Source organism: Gallus gallus, chromosome 2, assembly GCF_016699485.2.
Source record: "Gallus gallus isolate bGalGal1 chromosome 2, bGalGal1.mat.broiler.GRCg7b, whole genome shotgun sequence".
NCBI lineage: Eukaryota > Metazoa > Chordata > Aves > Galliformes > Phasianidae > Gallus > Gallus gallus.
The window spans coordinates 126,964,832-126,979,968 of record NC_052533.1 but is presented as its reverse complement, the minus strand read 5'-3'; the positions used below and the strand labels follow the sequence as shown (position 1 = coordinate 126,979,968).

Sequence of the window (15,137 nt, the reverse complement as noted above, 5' to 3'; positions counted from 1 at the left end):
GAGCGCATCTCATGCTGCCAAGGATGACCTCATCAATATAAATCGGACCAATCTGCAGAATGCTCCACCAATTTGTTGTTAAACTAGCAGTCTTAGAAAGGCGTATGGGTGATATGCAAAATTTAACTATAAAGGTTATAAAATATAACTGAAAAGCCGTAAGACACAGGACATCTGTTTGTGCAGCCCAAAAGATCTGCCATCCTTAAGGCAGAATGTGCCTGTCTTATTAGGATGGCACCTGTATTTGAGAGAACCTAGCCCACCCTGATACTGAATGTCCTCAGGGGACTTGGTGCTAAGTCTGCCAGTGCTGGACCTCTGTCTCCAGTTGCATCCTTGCCCCTGTTGTCATGAATGAATCTGAAATGGGGCACTTTGGAGGGGGACGATCTCTGCAGAGTTCCTACTGATGAAGCAAAAGAAGTCTCAAAAAATCTTTCAAGCCTACCAAAAAAACAAACAAACAAACAAACAAAAAAACAACAGACACACAGATTTTTTGGTATACCCAGACATAGTCTACATGAAAACAGACCTATACGCAGGATGCATTTAGGTACTGGAATGATGCCCACATTCTGGGCTAAAAAACTGTGTGGCTCATCCCCGCTACTCCTGGTCATGCTGACCTGAAAAAGCAAGTGGAGCCCTCTGGAATAGCTGCAGCTCCCTGTCTTAGGGCAGGCCTGCAGCTCCTCTGCTGGCTAGCCCCGCCACATCCCTGACTCATCTCCTTGCTGCTCAGTCAGCCTTCCAAGCGACCTGCTGTTCTCATCTCAGGCCAATATACTTAAGTCCAGTTTTGGCTACTAAGGACAGAGACATTTCGTGGCTTTTTCAGAACACTCCTGATTGAAAGGTTTGAGTAAACTGAAAGAAAGCAAAATAAGATACACATTGCATATCATGTTATTTCTTCACAGCTACTGCTGTCGCTCATTGATATTTTTGTTGTAGAACAGCCTTTTTGCTTTAAAATGACTTAGTATGTGCTGGCTGGGAGGCCATGGGGCTGCACTCCTGTTGCTCTAGTATCCCATTCTGCTGGAGGTAGGCAGGCTGCAGGCAGAAGGTCACAGATCTGCCTTCCACACCCTGTTGAGCTATTCTGCTGAAAAACTGGCCACGTCGCAGAACCATTTTGGGTCAAATCCATGGGTGTGGGGCCATCATTTACAAATACCAGAGTCCTTCCCTGAAAGGATTCTAATCCTGGTTTATCAGAGTCCAGCCTCCCTTTAGATAGCTGTGGCTGCTGTTTGGATTTCTCTGAGCTGTGAACTGAGACAGTACGGGAACATCTCCCTAGGCACATGAACCAAAATCTTGCAAGAAATAGTTTTTCATGGTACCTGACTGCAAATTCTGCACCTACTATGGACATATAAATGGGGAGGATATACCTTAGCTCCAGAGACGCAGCCACTAAATAAATGCTTGGAGTCCTCTGTCAAACTGGACAGCTTGGTAGGAATTTAATCAATACTTCCTTATATTTAGAAAAAGACATCCATAGATGTCTTCAAATTACAAGTAAGACCAAGATATTATCCATTCCAGTGGTGAAAATTTGCAACGGAGCTGGCGTAACAGCCTACATAGAAGGATACAGGAGCAATTATATTTTCCCCTGACCATAGGAGAAAGAGAGAACATAAACCACCATGTTTGTAGCAGTGAATCTCTCAACACAACAACACTTACCCTCTGGGCTGTTTAAAGGGCATACGTTTTTTTTCCCCCTCAGCTTCCTTGCCAAGCTTTTGTCTGGCTGTAAATCAGCCCGATATGGCTTCGGTAAGATATCAATTCTGGACTGTTTTCAGAGACCAAAGGTTTCCCCAAAAGAATACAGACAGGTTAACATCTAAAACAATGGTTGTTAATTCTTAGAAAATATCATGTACTTACACGTGTCACATTTCCGGGTCACCACTATAAATGAATTCCTCTTTACTTTCTCCAGTATGATGCACAGATGTGTGTTTGAGAAACGGAAGCTACTCTGTTTCCTTAGGAATAAGAGCGCCAGGCACAGATGAGAGAAATGGAATTTATGTTTTAGCATGTGTCAACTTTGTGAAGCCTTAGAGTTTAAGATAAGAAAATAGGAGACACTCTGAGTAAGTGCGTGCTCCTAATATCTAGGAGATGAGGAAAAGTGCAAGGAATAGTGAGAAAAGCACAGTTAGAAACAAGCAGTTCCCAAATCTCCCAGCAACCTAACAAGCCAGGTTTTTAATGGTTTTTAATGGGTTTGTGTGTTGCAGATGACTGACTATTAAAAATGAATACCAGAAAAGCTGTGGTGTGAATTCCCCAGGCTTAGATGCAGAAATGGAGAATGATTTCAGCAACTGAGGATAAAAAACCATCAGCTGGGGTTCATATCTATTCTTGTGACCCTAAGAATCCAGCATTTCCTTGGGAGTGAGGGAACTCATCTCCCATACATACCCCCTGATACATCAGCAGAGCCGAACTTATGCTGCATTGTCTGCTCCCTCCTACCTAGCTGTCTGTCTACACAATGTGCTGAAAGGTCATGGTTTTGGCACCATAACCTGTGACCCCTTTAACTCAAATTGGCTGAAATCTGAACTGTATAAGGAGAACTGACAGGAGCACAAATTCAGTCACACTTATGCACATATGGTGTGAATAAAGAGGTCTTGTTTTTTCAGTCAGACAAGCTAGCATCTACAGAAATTTCATGTGAATTAGCACAACATTATCCCCGTAACAATGTGCAGAAAAAGAAGCCACAGCTTTTAGTACAGCTCAGTTTAGCCCTGTTCTGTATCGCACACTTCATCAGACTTGGGAAACTGCCTGCACTTCTGGACAACAAACCAAAAGCTTCGATTACCTCTTGTTTTAATTGTACAATAAATTACCTGATAAACTTCCTATTCTTTTCTCTGCTTATGTAGTACAGAGGGAAAGGCGGTGGTTTAGTTCATTTATAGAGCAAATCCTGCCGTGTCAGATTGATTGGAGAGGAATTTGTGTAGGTTTGTTCTTGGAAGTTCAGCAAAAATGATTTCCACGCTCTTGAGGAAATGCCCCTTTATTGTAGAGAAGTTTGTATACACAGATGTGATGTATTTACAACCAGCTTTTCTCAAACAGATGGCTATTTAAAATCCTTCACAACTCTGTCAAGAATGAAAGAAAATGAAGCTCAGAAGCCCAACCAGCCAGCCCAACCCTCAAATTCAGAGAAATTCCCAAAGATAATTGCAGTGAGATAATTATAAATGGAGTTATTCTGATGGAAGCAATAGGGCTGTGACAGAGATTGATGGATGGACTTCAGGATTTGGTCAAAATCATTGTTTATTTTGATCCCAGAGTGAGTGAACCACAATGTAAAATGCCAAAAGGCAGACTGGAACCTGCATTTTCCCAGAGGTGTGGTAGAAGAGTCTGATTCTTCCTTCCATGGCCTATGCAAGGACAGGTCACAGCGAGAACCTCTGTGAAAAGAAGCTGTTGGTCCTGTGTTCCCCTGGAAAGCTCTTTTCCAGAAAAAGGCAGGAAAAGCTCCACTCTCCTTTGGGCTGCAGAATGGAGCCAATGCACTGTGGGTGAGAACGGGTGTCCTCCTTGGAAAGGGCCGGTCGGAGGGAGATGGCACCTTGGGTTCTTCTGGTGCCCCTCCAAACTGTGGTCCACCTCTGCAGTGCCCTTTCCCTGCACACAGTGGCATCAGCCTGTTCGACCACCTTAGAAGGAGAGGAGGCACCACAGGGTGGAGTGGTGAGAGGTAGAGACACACATTCTATTTCCTTGCCCTGATGCTTTTCAATTAAAAGTAGAACCTTCATCAACAACAAAAAAGGTTGTATGTGCAGGAGGCACTTCTCTGGGGAACAAAAAAATACCTCACACAAGCATTCCTGGATGGATGAGTCCCGTGAGAAGGATTCTCAGCATTACCAGTTCAGTTATAAAAGGAATCTAAAATCCCCACGTTGGTGTACATGAGAAATACGCTAAAAATACCTGCTAATGCTCAAGGAAGTTACATGCATGAGTTTCCCATCGGTTGGGAGCACATATCTTAGAATCTGCATAATTTACTTCACGCTCAACAGAACACTGCGATATTTACAGGCACATTCCAATGGGAAAACATTTGCATATTGAGTGTGAAAGACGCAGCTTTGTCACCAAACCATGGGGCTTTAAAAACAGGGATCTTGTGGCCTCAAAACACTATCTGAGAAGTTTCTAGAGAGGAAAAGGGGGTATTGGCAGGAAGAGAAAATCATCAGTTGGTAAGAACTTTTGTTCTGAACGTTAGAATAGTTGCAGGCTGGAATAAGGTGAGTCCTGCTGGACCACAAGTTCTGACTTGTTAGACATCACAGAGTGCTATGTGTACTCTGATTTCCTATTCTTACTCTTCACTTCTAGATTGGCTTCCTGCTAGCCAGGTGAGAATAGTATGTAAAACTCCTTGCAATCATCATCTTCTGTAGCATAATCATTTTTTGCAGAACAGGAATGAAGCTGTCACTTTTTGGACCTGATCTGTATTCTGAAGGTCAAATTGGGCATCTGAGAAAAAAGGTGTAATGCTTTGGGATTTTTATAAATTAAGGGAAAAAAAAAAAAAAGGAAATTAATTACTCTCTGAACCTGTTTGACCTGTTTGATAATGCAAAGTCCTACATTCCCTATGACTGCATGTCAGACACGGTGGTCAAAGCTATTCAGTGACTACTGTAACCTTATCGCTACCCAGAATTGCTCTGAAACTAGTTCAGCACACAACGGTAGTTGCAGAAAATTATTAAAACTATCTACAGAATTTTAATCATATAATTTAGGTTTCAATATGTCAGCAGAACAGCAGTGTATAACCCATAGATGTTGAAACATGAAAGTGAAATTATCAAACTATTGCTCCAATATCTGAAAAGTAAAGCTATCCTCCCTAGGTATACAGCTCCCTCTCACTTATGCTGACACATAAGGTGGTGGTGGATCTTTAGCAGCTCCGTTTGCAGGATCATCATATGGTGGCAACAGCACCTGCAGGAAAGGAGAAAAAGGTTATATTGTCAAAAAGGATTTTCTCCAAGGTGTCAGTGATGGTAGCTGCCTATTCTGCAGCTGCCCTCTGTCTGGCGACCTTGAACCCCATCTATTGGAAGAGTGCACAGGCTCCTATGCCAGAGTGAGAAAGTCTCCCAAGCCTCTCTGAAAACTCACTGGAATAGCTAAGAATTACTTTGGGGTGGGGAGAAGGGAAGAAAATTGAAATCAAGTTACCCAATGTCTCAATAAATCTCCACTTCTGTGCTTCAGGGGCTCTCAGCTGTGAGAGGGAAGACATGCACTCCCAGAAGCCCCTCCAGTAAATACTTTAACATCTGACAGAAATTAAGGCAGCTTTAATCATATATCAGCCCATTCGCAGGAGGCCAGGCAGCTCCCTAGGATGTGGGAAATGCAAGTTTAAGCCACACAGGGCAGACGAGGGATTTGAACCAAGGTTTCTGCTTCTTTAAACCAGCATGCTATCGTGCAGCTTTTAATGATGTCTGCATGACAGTAAGTAGCTTGCGTGTAAAAAAGTGACAGAGCATTTGGTCTGTGAATCCCAGCAGGAACCGAGGGTAAAATGGATGTCTAAACAAAGATATAGTTTGCATTCCCTAAAAAATATCGATAGTGTGTAAAAATAACAGTTGTGGTGCATTGGCAGAGACACTTTACACAGCTGAAGATCAATTACTCGTGATGGAATTTCCAAATTTATAAACATCCCTTCTTGGTCATTAAAGGACACATGAAGCTGAATGTCTAAACATGCACAGGGAAAATCCTGACTCCACTAAAGTCAATGGAAATTCTGCCATGAGAGGATTTCTCCAGTTTCTAAATAAGTTGATAATCTACTTTCTTCAAAGAAACATTCATAGTTACTTAGCTTGGACCTCATCCACAGCATATTAAAATCAGTGGGAATCTTTATATAGATTTAAGTAGACTTTGGATCTGTTATTTGTATCATGGTTCCAAGTGTGATTCATATAATACTTATGTGAGCTTACAAACGTGCACTGTGTTCATCAGTGCACATATTCACTGGATTACAAAACAGATACCTTGGCATCTTCTGCTCTTAATCAGAAAGTTTCACTATTTAGAAAAGGAAATTGTCAGTCATTGCTCTTTATTAATACCATATGTTTGAGCTTCTAAATGCGATATATGATGCATACATCGACTGCAACATCTAAAAAGCTCTGTATTAAAATGAATTGAATACATTATGTCAGGTTGAAAGGGTGTAAACAATTTATGGCAGACCACTTATCTAATTAAACAACATATAGAGCTTTATAAAACATTGTGATAAAAACTGTAAGTAAGTTACAATGTAAACTCAGTAAATCACCCTGCTAGAACATGAAAACTGTGAAGAACACTAAAACTGAGATCTGCTCCCTAGTGCTGACCATTAATTTAATATTCTTAGGTCTCTGGTAAAAGCCTTTTGTTGCTTAAAAAAAGGCACTACTTCTAAAATGTACTGAAACATATTCATTAGCATTATGAAACAATGTAATTTGTAATTAAATTTAATCCACAGATGATTCTGAAAATGGATCAAGTTCACTTTGAGATGTTACCTTTCTTTTTGTATTTCTGTAATGCTCTGCCCCAAACTGTTGTCTATTTCTTTTAAGTTCAACATCCATTTCACTAGACATAATGAGAAATTACAGCAGATTCATTTCAAAAAGCTGTCAATTTTCCAAATCTACTAGTTAATTAATAAAGAACAATACCTCTCCCTGTGCTCCAATCCTCTCTCTTTTAGACCAGTTATGGAATCATAGAATTATTAAGGTTGGAAGGACCACTAAGCTCATCTAGTCCAACCAGCAACCCATGCCTGTGAGCACTCTTGACTGTGCCACTCAGTGCAACATTGACCCTCTTCTTGAGCACCACCCTGGGCAGTCTATTCGAATACCTCACCTCATTTTCTGAGAAGAAATTCTTACTAATATCCAGCCTGAACCTCCCCTGGTGCAACTTAAGGCCATTACCTCTTGTTACCTGGGAGAAGAGGCTGACCCTCACCTTGCCACAGCCTCCTTTCAGGCAATAGTAGACAGTGATAAGGCTTCCCGTGAGCTTCCTCTTCTCCAGATGGAACAATTTTAAGTTCCCTCAGGAGCAACCTGTAATTCATGTGCTTCAGACACCTCATTAACTTTGTTACCCTTTTCTTGACACCCTCCAGGGCCTCAATGTCTTTCTTGTAGTGAGAGGCCCAAATCTGAACACAGTACTCCAGGAGCAGCCTCACCACTGTTGAGTAGAGACAGACAAACACCTCCTTGCTTCTACTGGCTGTGCTATTTCTAATTCAAGCCAGGATGCCATTGGCCTTCTTGGCCACCTGGGCACACTGCTGGTTCATGTTCAGCCAGCTGTCAACTAACATGCCCAGGTCCTTTTCCTCCATGCAGCTTTCCAACCACTCTGCTCCAGGCCTCTAGTAATGCATAGGGTTGTGGACAAAGTGCAGGACCTGGCACTCAATCTTGTCAAAGCTAAAACAACTGTTGTTATATCAAAACCACTATTCTAGCATTGTGGTTACTGTCATTGCACTGGGTCTCCTGAAGGATTTGCTTTTTCACTCACTTCACTCCTGTACAAAATGAAATCCCCCAGGAAGGAGAAGAGCTTCCTAGCAAGGCTTTTTACCATGCTCTGAAGAGATGAATGTTCTGTTTAGTTCTATGGACCCAAAACTCATACGCACATCACAAACCCCAAGGAGCCTCATCAAATGCTTTCTCAACAGCTTTGTAAGAAGTGAGAGGAGATAGGAGCACCTACAGGAGCGACTTTGGAGAAGCCATTGGCCATTCCTAAGGCATCTGAACTTCTATAGGAATATTCAAGGCATATAGTTTATTAATTGGGGAGGCTATTAAAGAGATCCATAAGTTATGCATTAAATTATCTACAGTGTAAGGCTAGAGGGTTTGCAAACGTCTGTAAGGCTTATAGTCACTTTACTGCTGGTAAGGGTTATTTGTCTTAACTGTTCCATCAGTGATGAATTTACAAGCTTACTCTCCAGAGATTTTTGTGTTTAAATATTTAAATACCCCAATCTTGCATTTCTTTGACATGAACAGAATTGTGAGACCAAAAAAGAATAAGTGTATAATAAGCAGAATTCAAAATTACTTCCTTTGCCTTTGCCTAGCAGTGTTTGAGTTATAAAATAAAAAAGTGTGGGATGCTTAATAAAGATTAATATGAATGAATATGATGGACAAAACTTGCAGGAGAGCAGACAGAGTTTATGGAATACACGGCACTATCTGGGACTCCAAGTATATCACATTCTTAGTATAGTAAAAGCCTTTTAATCTAATTTAACTGTTTTACTTTCAGTCAATATGTTTTTGTTAATGTTACTTAATCATTTGTCAGCTGTAAGTCTAGTAATCATTCAGATACTGTTACAATTTGAAAAATTCTTCAAGCACTCTAATAAAATAATGTATATAAAACAAAACAAAACAAAACAGAATATGTTGATGAAAACCTTAACATGGGCCAGCAGTGACCTTTTGCAGCCCGGAAGGCCAATGGTATCCTGGGTTCTATCAGAAGAGGGGTGGCCAGCAGGGAGAAGGAGGGGATTGTCCCCTCTGTGCTGCCTTAGTGAGGCCCTAGCTGGAGTACTGCGTTCAGGTCTGGGGCCCCCCAACACAGAAAAGATGTGAAGCCTTTGGATAGGGTGCAGAGGAGGGCCATGAAGATGATCCAAGGGCTGGAGCACCTCTCCTACGAAGACAGGCTTGTTCAGCCTGGAAAAGAGGAGGCTGTGGGGAGACCTTTTTCCAGCCTTCCAGTATTTAAGGGGGCTTTATAAACATGAGGGAGATCAACTTTTTGCAAGGATAGACAGTGATAGTACAAGGAGAAATGGATTTAAACTAAAGGAAGGGAGATTTGGGTTAGATGTTAGGGGCAAGCTTTTTACTGAGAGAGTGGTGAGGTGCTGGAACGCATTGCCCAGAGATCTTGTGGATGCCCCATCCCTAGAGGTGTTCAAGGCCAGGTTGGATGGGGTACTGGGCAACCTGATCTAGCATTTGATCAAGTGGTTGGCAATCATGCCTGTGGAAGGGGGGTCAGAGCTCGATGATCCTTGAAATTTCTTCCAACCCAAGCCATTCTATGATATGACTCTATGACATGATAATTATAAATCTTGCAGCTCTGTTTTTGACAGGAACAGTTTCAGGTCATTACTTCCCCTAATATTTTCTCTGCCTTTTCACAATTAAGTCAATTTTGGCCAAACAGCGAAATATAAAAGCTGAATTATCTCATCTTTTAACTCCTGACTCTTGAAGTGGTTACAAAAATTTCAAGGAAAAGAGAATTTGAATTTTAATGGATTAATTTATACCAAACTAGATGAAATGAAAATCATGACATTCCTCTCATGTCTTATCTTTATTTTAAATCTCGATTTGATATAACGGAAGCAGTTAAGTGTCTTGGTCATAATCTGCTTGGTTATTCCAGCAAAACATGCTCTCCAAAGACCTAAAATAGAAGCCAGTAACTGAGTGAAAGGTTTAATTCAGAAACCGGAGAAGTATACAGAAACACTCTATTCAGTGTTATCTGAGAACCTAATTAGAATGGGTACAGCCTAACATAATTAATGAATGACAAAAGCATAAGCATACTTTAGGTCCATGGTATCCCCAAGAAAGAATATGCACTAAGACAACTGAAGCATTTTGCTTCCTGGGCACTACATTTGAGCATTTCATTGCCTGTTCATTGCTCTGGAACTAATGTTTACAGAGTATTTGAGACTGTCGCTTGAAAATTACTACAGTGAGTAAATACAGTGGGCCCCCATTTTATGGAACTCATTGATTCTTGTGAAGCAAAACCCTGTATTTTTATGGCTAGACCAGCTAGCACATTTGTAAGGTTAAGGTTCAGTTCCATTGGATGCCTAAAACCCAAAGGTAAAAAGCTCCTAACTTCTTTCACAACCCATATAACTGTATTTAAGAACCACATAGGGTTGTAATATCATCCTTTAATATGCAGCCAGAAAAGGAGGTGACATTACTCACTGTTGATATAATGTGACAAAAACATTGCCCAGAGACTGTGAGATCAGAGCTCTAGGGGCTCCCAAACCAACAAGATTCAAACCCATATCTCCCAGTTCTCAGATGAATTTCTCAGACACGGGGTTATCAGTTAGGCTGCAAGGGCTACTTCCCACCCTTCTGTTGTCACAGCAATGACAAGTATGAAAGAATCTATGGGAAAGAAAGGAAATAAGACAAAGTGTGACTCTGTAACTCCACAGTTAGTACTTAGGTGAGACGGAGAGTCCTGAGTGCCGGGCTTTGCTCCCAGTGCCATTTAAGCATTTGGTAATAAGCAGTCTTATTTTATAATATGCAGGAATAATCCAGAAGTAACCCATAAGAAATCCTGGTCCTTACTTAGCTGGTGTCATCCCACTTATTTGGATAATTGTATTACATAAGCGTCTCTCTATTATAAAGAACATGACCTTCACTGGAAACCATATGAGTTTCCCAATAGCTATAAAACATTCAGTTAATATAATCATATGTCATTTCTTATTTTTTACATCCTAGTTAATCTGTTTTGGGATAATAAGTTTTTAAAGTCATTACTTAAGAAACATGTCTAAAAAGAAACTAAGGCAAATATTTGTAGATTCAAATGGTTTGGAATTAGCCCAAAGTCTTTTGGGGGACAGGGGGAATTGCATCATTTCAATAATCCTTCCATATTTTTTGCAGCTGTTTCCCCATTAACCTGAACTTTCACTAGAAAGTTTTTTTTCTCTTCAATATTTGTGCAAGTTCTCTCATATTGCTACATGTATTCCAGTTTTAACTCAAGATCGTGGGTCTGTTTGGTGTCTAGTACATTTGTAGAGGACAAAATGTGCTTAGTCCTGTGTGAGTAAACTTAAATATTTGAGTAATCAATTATTTCTGCATTCTTGAGAGCCTGACCCACAACTCACTGAACTCAATAGAAATCTTTGGATCACATTTTCCCCAAAGCCATGCATATTCTTCTCTGAGTGGAAGTGTGCAATTATCACAAACAAATTCTGGTTTGAACTGCATTTGGGCTGGCAAGAATGTGAAACCTTTGTGAGTTCCCATGGCAAAATACCTTGTCGGTGTCTTGTTAGAAACAAACACTGTTAGAGACAGCTCTACAGTACTTTTGTCAGACACTTTCTAGAACAGACATATGTGTGCTTGATAATGTCAAAAAAGCTATAGATTAAAAATTGTTACTGTAAGTGCAGATGGTGGTAGTCAGCATTCAAGATGTTTTCTGAAACTTTCACTGCCAGACACATTAGCCCTTCAATCTACTGTCTGTAAACTCAGGATTCTTATATAAAATATAGAATAAATTTGGAAAACAATATTCTATACATCAATCAAGACAGATTAAAAAAATTGTAACAAATACAAATTTACTGTAAACTAATTTAAATTCTGTTCACTTCAACAACTGCTCTGCGAAATGCAGAGTATCACTTCTTCATAAATCTGGAAGGAATATGTGCTTGGACTCTACTTCATAAACAAGTGATTATCTTCCAGTTCTCTGTCACCCAGAGGAGCACTTCCATGGCACAGCAACTTCCATTGCCATGGGGCAATGTGAATACATCTCAGGGGCTCACAGCAAACAATACATAAAGCTATTCAATAAAAGCTCCAGTCCTTCATGCTGAAGGACTTCACACTACATCAATACACAGTACCTAAACAGGGACATATGACCAATGCACGACTGAGTAGAAGTAATGTAATTTCTACGGCAATCCAGTCCTGATCCTGTCTCTGACCTTTTGAGTTTTAACAAATAATTTTGACTTTTTCATAGATAGATTTCCCATTTGTAAAGCAGGAACATTATTTGAAACATCTTGAAAAGTGCTGCAAGTCTTAAGACAGATTTCATAGAATCACTGGGGAAGGGACTGGAGGGGATGTTAAAGATCATCTAGTTAAAATCCCCTGACATGGGCAGGGCTGCCACCCACCCGACCAGCCTGCCAGGGACCCCATCCAGCCTGGTCTTTAATGCCTTCAGGGATGGGGCAGTCATAACTCTTTGGGCAGCCTGTGTCAGTGCCTCACCACCCTCCGAGTAAAAGATTTCCTCTTAACATCTAAACTAAATCTTCCCTCTTTCACTTTAAATCCATTCCTCCTTGTCCTGTTGCTATCTACCTGCGTAAAAATTTGGTCCCCCTTCTACCTGTAAGCTCCTTTTAAGTATTGGAAGATTGCAATGAGGTCTCCCCAGAGCCGTCTCTTCTCAAAGCTAAACAATCCCAACTCCCTCAGCCTTTCTTCATAAGAGAGTCCTCTAATCATCTTCATAGCACTCCTCTGGACCTACTTCAACAGCTCTGCATCCTTCCTGTAGTGGGGGCTCCAGGCCTGGACACAGTACTCCAGATGAGTCCTCACAAGGGCAGCGCAGAGGGGACAATCCCCTCCTTCTCCCTGCTGTCACCCCTTTTTTGATGCAGTCCAGGATACTGTTGGCCCTCTGGGCTGCGAGAGCACACTGCTGTCTCATGTCCAGCTTTTCATCCAGCAGGACCGTTCAGTCAATTTAAAACCTTCTTGGGTGAAACCTGTATGTGACTGTGTGAGACAGGGACTTAACTGTGGATATACTTACAATCTAAGTATACACCTGCAGAGAATTTGACCTGAACCTGGAAATGTTCACCCCCAATGCCTCATCACAGCCACAGTACACTGTAGTACATCTCATCCTCCTGCAGCAGTGACCTCTGCTTCCCATACACCCAGGCCATTATCAGGAATCTCTATGAGAGGCACATGCAGATATCATGATAACAGTAAAGAAGTTTTTTACTGAGAGGGTGGTGAGACACAGGAACAGGTTGCCCAATGAGGTTGTGGATGCCCCCTCCCTGGAGGCATTCAAGGCCAGGCTGGATGGGGCTGTAAGCAACCTGGTGTAGAGGGAGTTGTCTCTGTGTTTAGCAGGGGGGTTGGAAATAGATTATCTTTGAGGTCCCTCCCAACCCAAACCATTCTATGATTCTAATGATTCTATGATATCCAAGGAGGAGAGAGTGTAAAAGGAACATTTGGTCTCATGCAGCTGATGTAAAAAGTATCAGTAAGTACAGGCTTTCCTTCCCGCTTAATTAGGGATGGAGAGTGACCACAAAGTGAATCGTGGTAGCCAGACAGAGAGTATGGCAGAGCCAGAGCAGGAATCATGAAGTGTGGTTGGGTAAAAGTGCTGAACCACAGGAATTTCCTCATCCAGGAGCCTCTGTCCAGCATGCAGTCCCAGCACAGTGATGGGAGGAGAGCTGGCACAGGCTGCAGGCTGACATAAAGCATTACAGCATGTCTTCTTGGCTGAGGCTGGCCTTTTAGCACTTTCCTTTCTGAATTCAGGATGAAGTTTCTCTTCAGTGTAGCACAGGGCTGATGCATCAGGTTCAGGGACAACTTGACTGTGACCTGAAGCTTCAAGTAGCAGAAGCCCAATTGCACTTGTCCTCCACTCTGGGTTCATTTCATCTCAGTGATACCATTGTGAGATCAACTACCTATCTGCACCAGTCCAAGGATGTAAAAGTACAGGTTGATTAATGTATGGGTGTTACTGTTCTGTGGTCGGAAGGAGCTTTCAGACCACAAAACATTGTCCAATCACATTTTCTAATTTCATGTTGACTTCTTTGCTTTCCTGTGATTCACCCAGACAAGAGGAGAGAGATTTCTTTCCACAGCTGTGGTGCCGTGAGAAGTCATTAACTGCAGCCTAGATCACTTTCATCTGTGGGGAAGCAAGCAGGCAGTTTACAAACAGTGCAAAGCCCCGAAGCTGAGGAGGAACAGCCCCCAGACACCAGCACATGCAGGAGCCACTCATCTGGGACCAGCTCTGCAGAAAAGAGCCTGGTAGTCCTGGTGGACACCAAGTTGAACATGAGCCAGCATCATGCCCTTGCCGCTAAGTAGGCCAATGGTATTCTGAGCTGCATTAGGCAAAGTTTTGCCAGCAGGTCAAAAGAGGTGATCCTATCTACTGAGTACTGGTGGGGACCACACCTGGAGTGCTTTGTCCTGTTCTGGGCCCACCCAGAGTGAGCAGGATGTACTGGAAAAATGTCCAGTGCAGGTCCACCAAAATGCTGCAGAGCCTGGAACACCTCTCCTGTTAGGAGAGGCTGAGAGAGCTCTGCTCAGTCTGGCAAAAAGGAGGCTCAGGGGGGTCTCATCAGTGTATATATCTGAAGGAAGAGTGAGAAGAGGATGGAGCCAGGCTCCTTTCAGTAATGCCCAGTGCCAGGACCAGAGAAAATGGGTACAAACTGGGGCACAGGGGCTCCCTCTGAGCACCAGGCAGCACTTGCACAAGTTGCCCAGAGCCTGTGGGGTCTCCTCACTGGAAACTTTCAGAAGCCACCTGGCCATGGGCCTGCTCTGGGTGTCCCTGCTGAAGCAGGGGTGGGTCAGATGGCCCAGAGGGCCCTGCCAGCTACAGCCATCCTGGAGTTCTGTGACCTAGGTGTAACATCAAAAAAATACCTTCTTTGGTTTGCTATGAAATCTGTCACTTGATATTTTTATTGAATTTCCCCTATTTCTTTTGCTAAGGCAGAGAGACATTTTTCCTTGTTTACCTTCTTTGCCACTTGTGATTTTATAGACCTCTGCCACATTCTTCTCTTGTTCCGTCCTTCTTCCAACTTAGGATCCTTGCTCCCCTGCAGAGCAGTCTTCACATAATTCTGTAATACTAAGTAACTTGGCAGTTTTGAGACCAGGATAAAGTAGATTTCCAAGGCCAGGCACGTTACAGAAGCAGGAAAGGTGCTGGAGAGGGAGCTGACCTCAATCTGAATGGTGCTTCCTTCACACTCAGGAGACTGACAGACTTCTTCCCTTACCTGATTTCTGCTCTTCCAATTGAGATCAACTACGCCATGGAAGCAGTTCTTTTTCTTTGCTGCTTACAAATATCTGTGTCTGAGT

At 42.2% G+C, this 15,137-nt stretch overlaps 1 protein-coding gene across 1 annotated transcript in view; it reads right to left on the bottom strand.

The window, feature by feature from the left end:
• Positions 1–3,057: 3,057 nt before the first annotated feature.
• LAPTM4B (lysosomal protein transmembrane 4 beta) overlaps positions 3,058–15,137 on the bottom strand; it is a 62,114-nt gene continuing 50,034 nt past the window's right edge. The window contains exon 7 of the mRNA XM_001233338.7: positions 3,058–5,046. Within this exon, the coding sequence (XP_001233339.4) occupies positions 4,972–5,046 (75 nt within the window). The 3' untranslated portion in view covers positions 3,058–4,971. The remainder of the gene's footprint in view (positions 5,047–15,137) is intronic.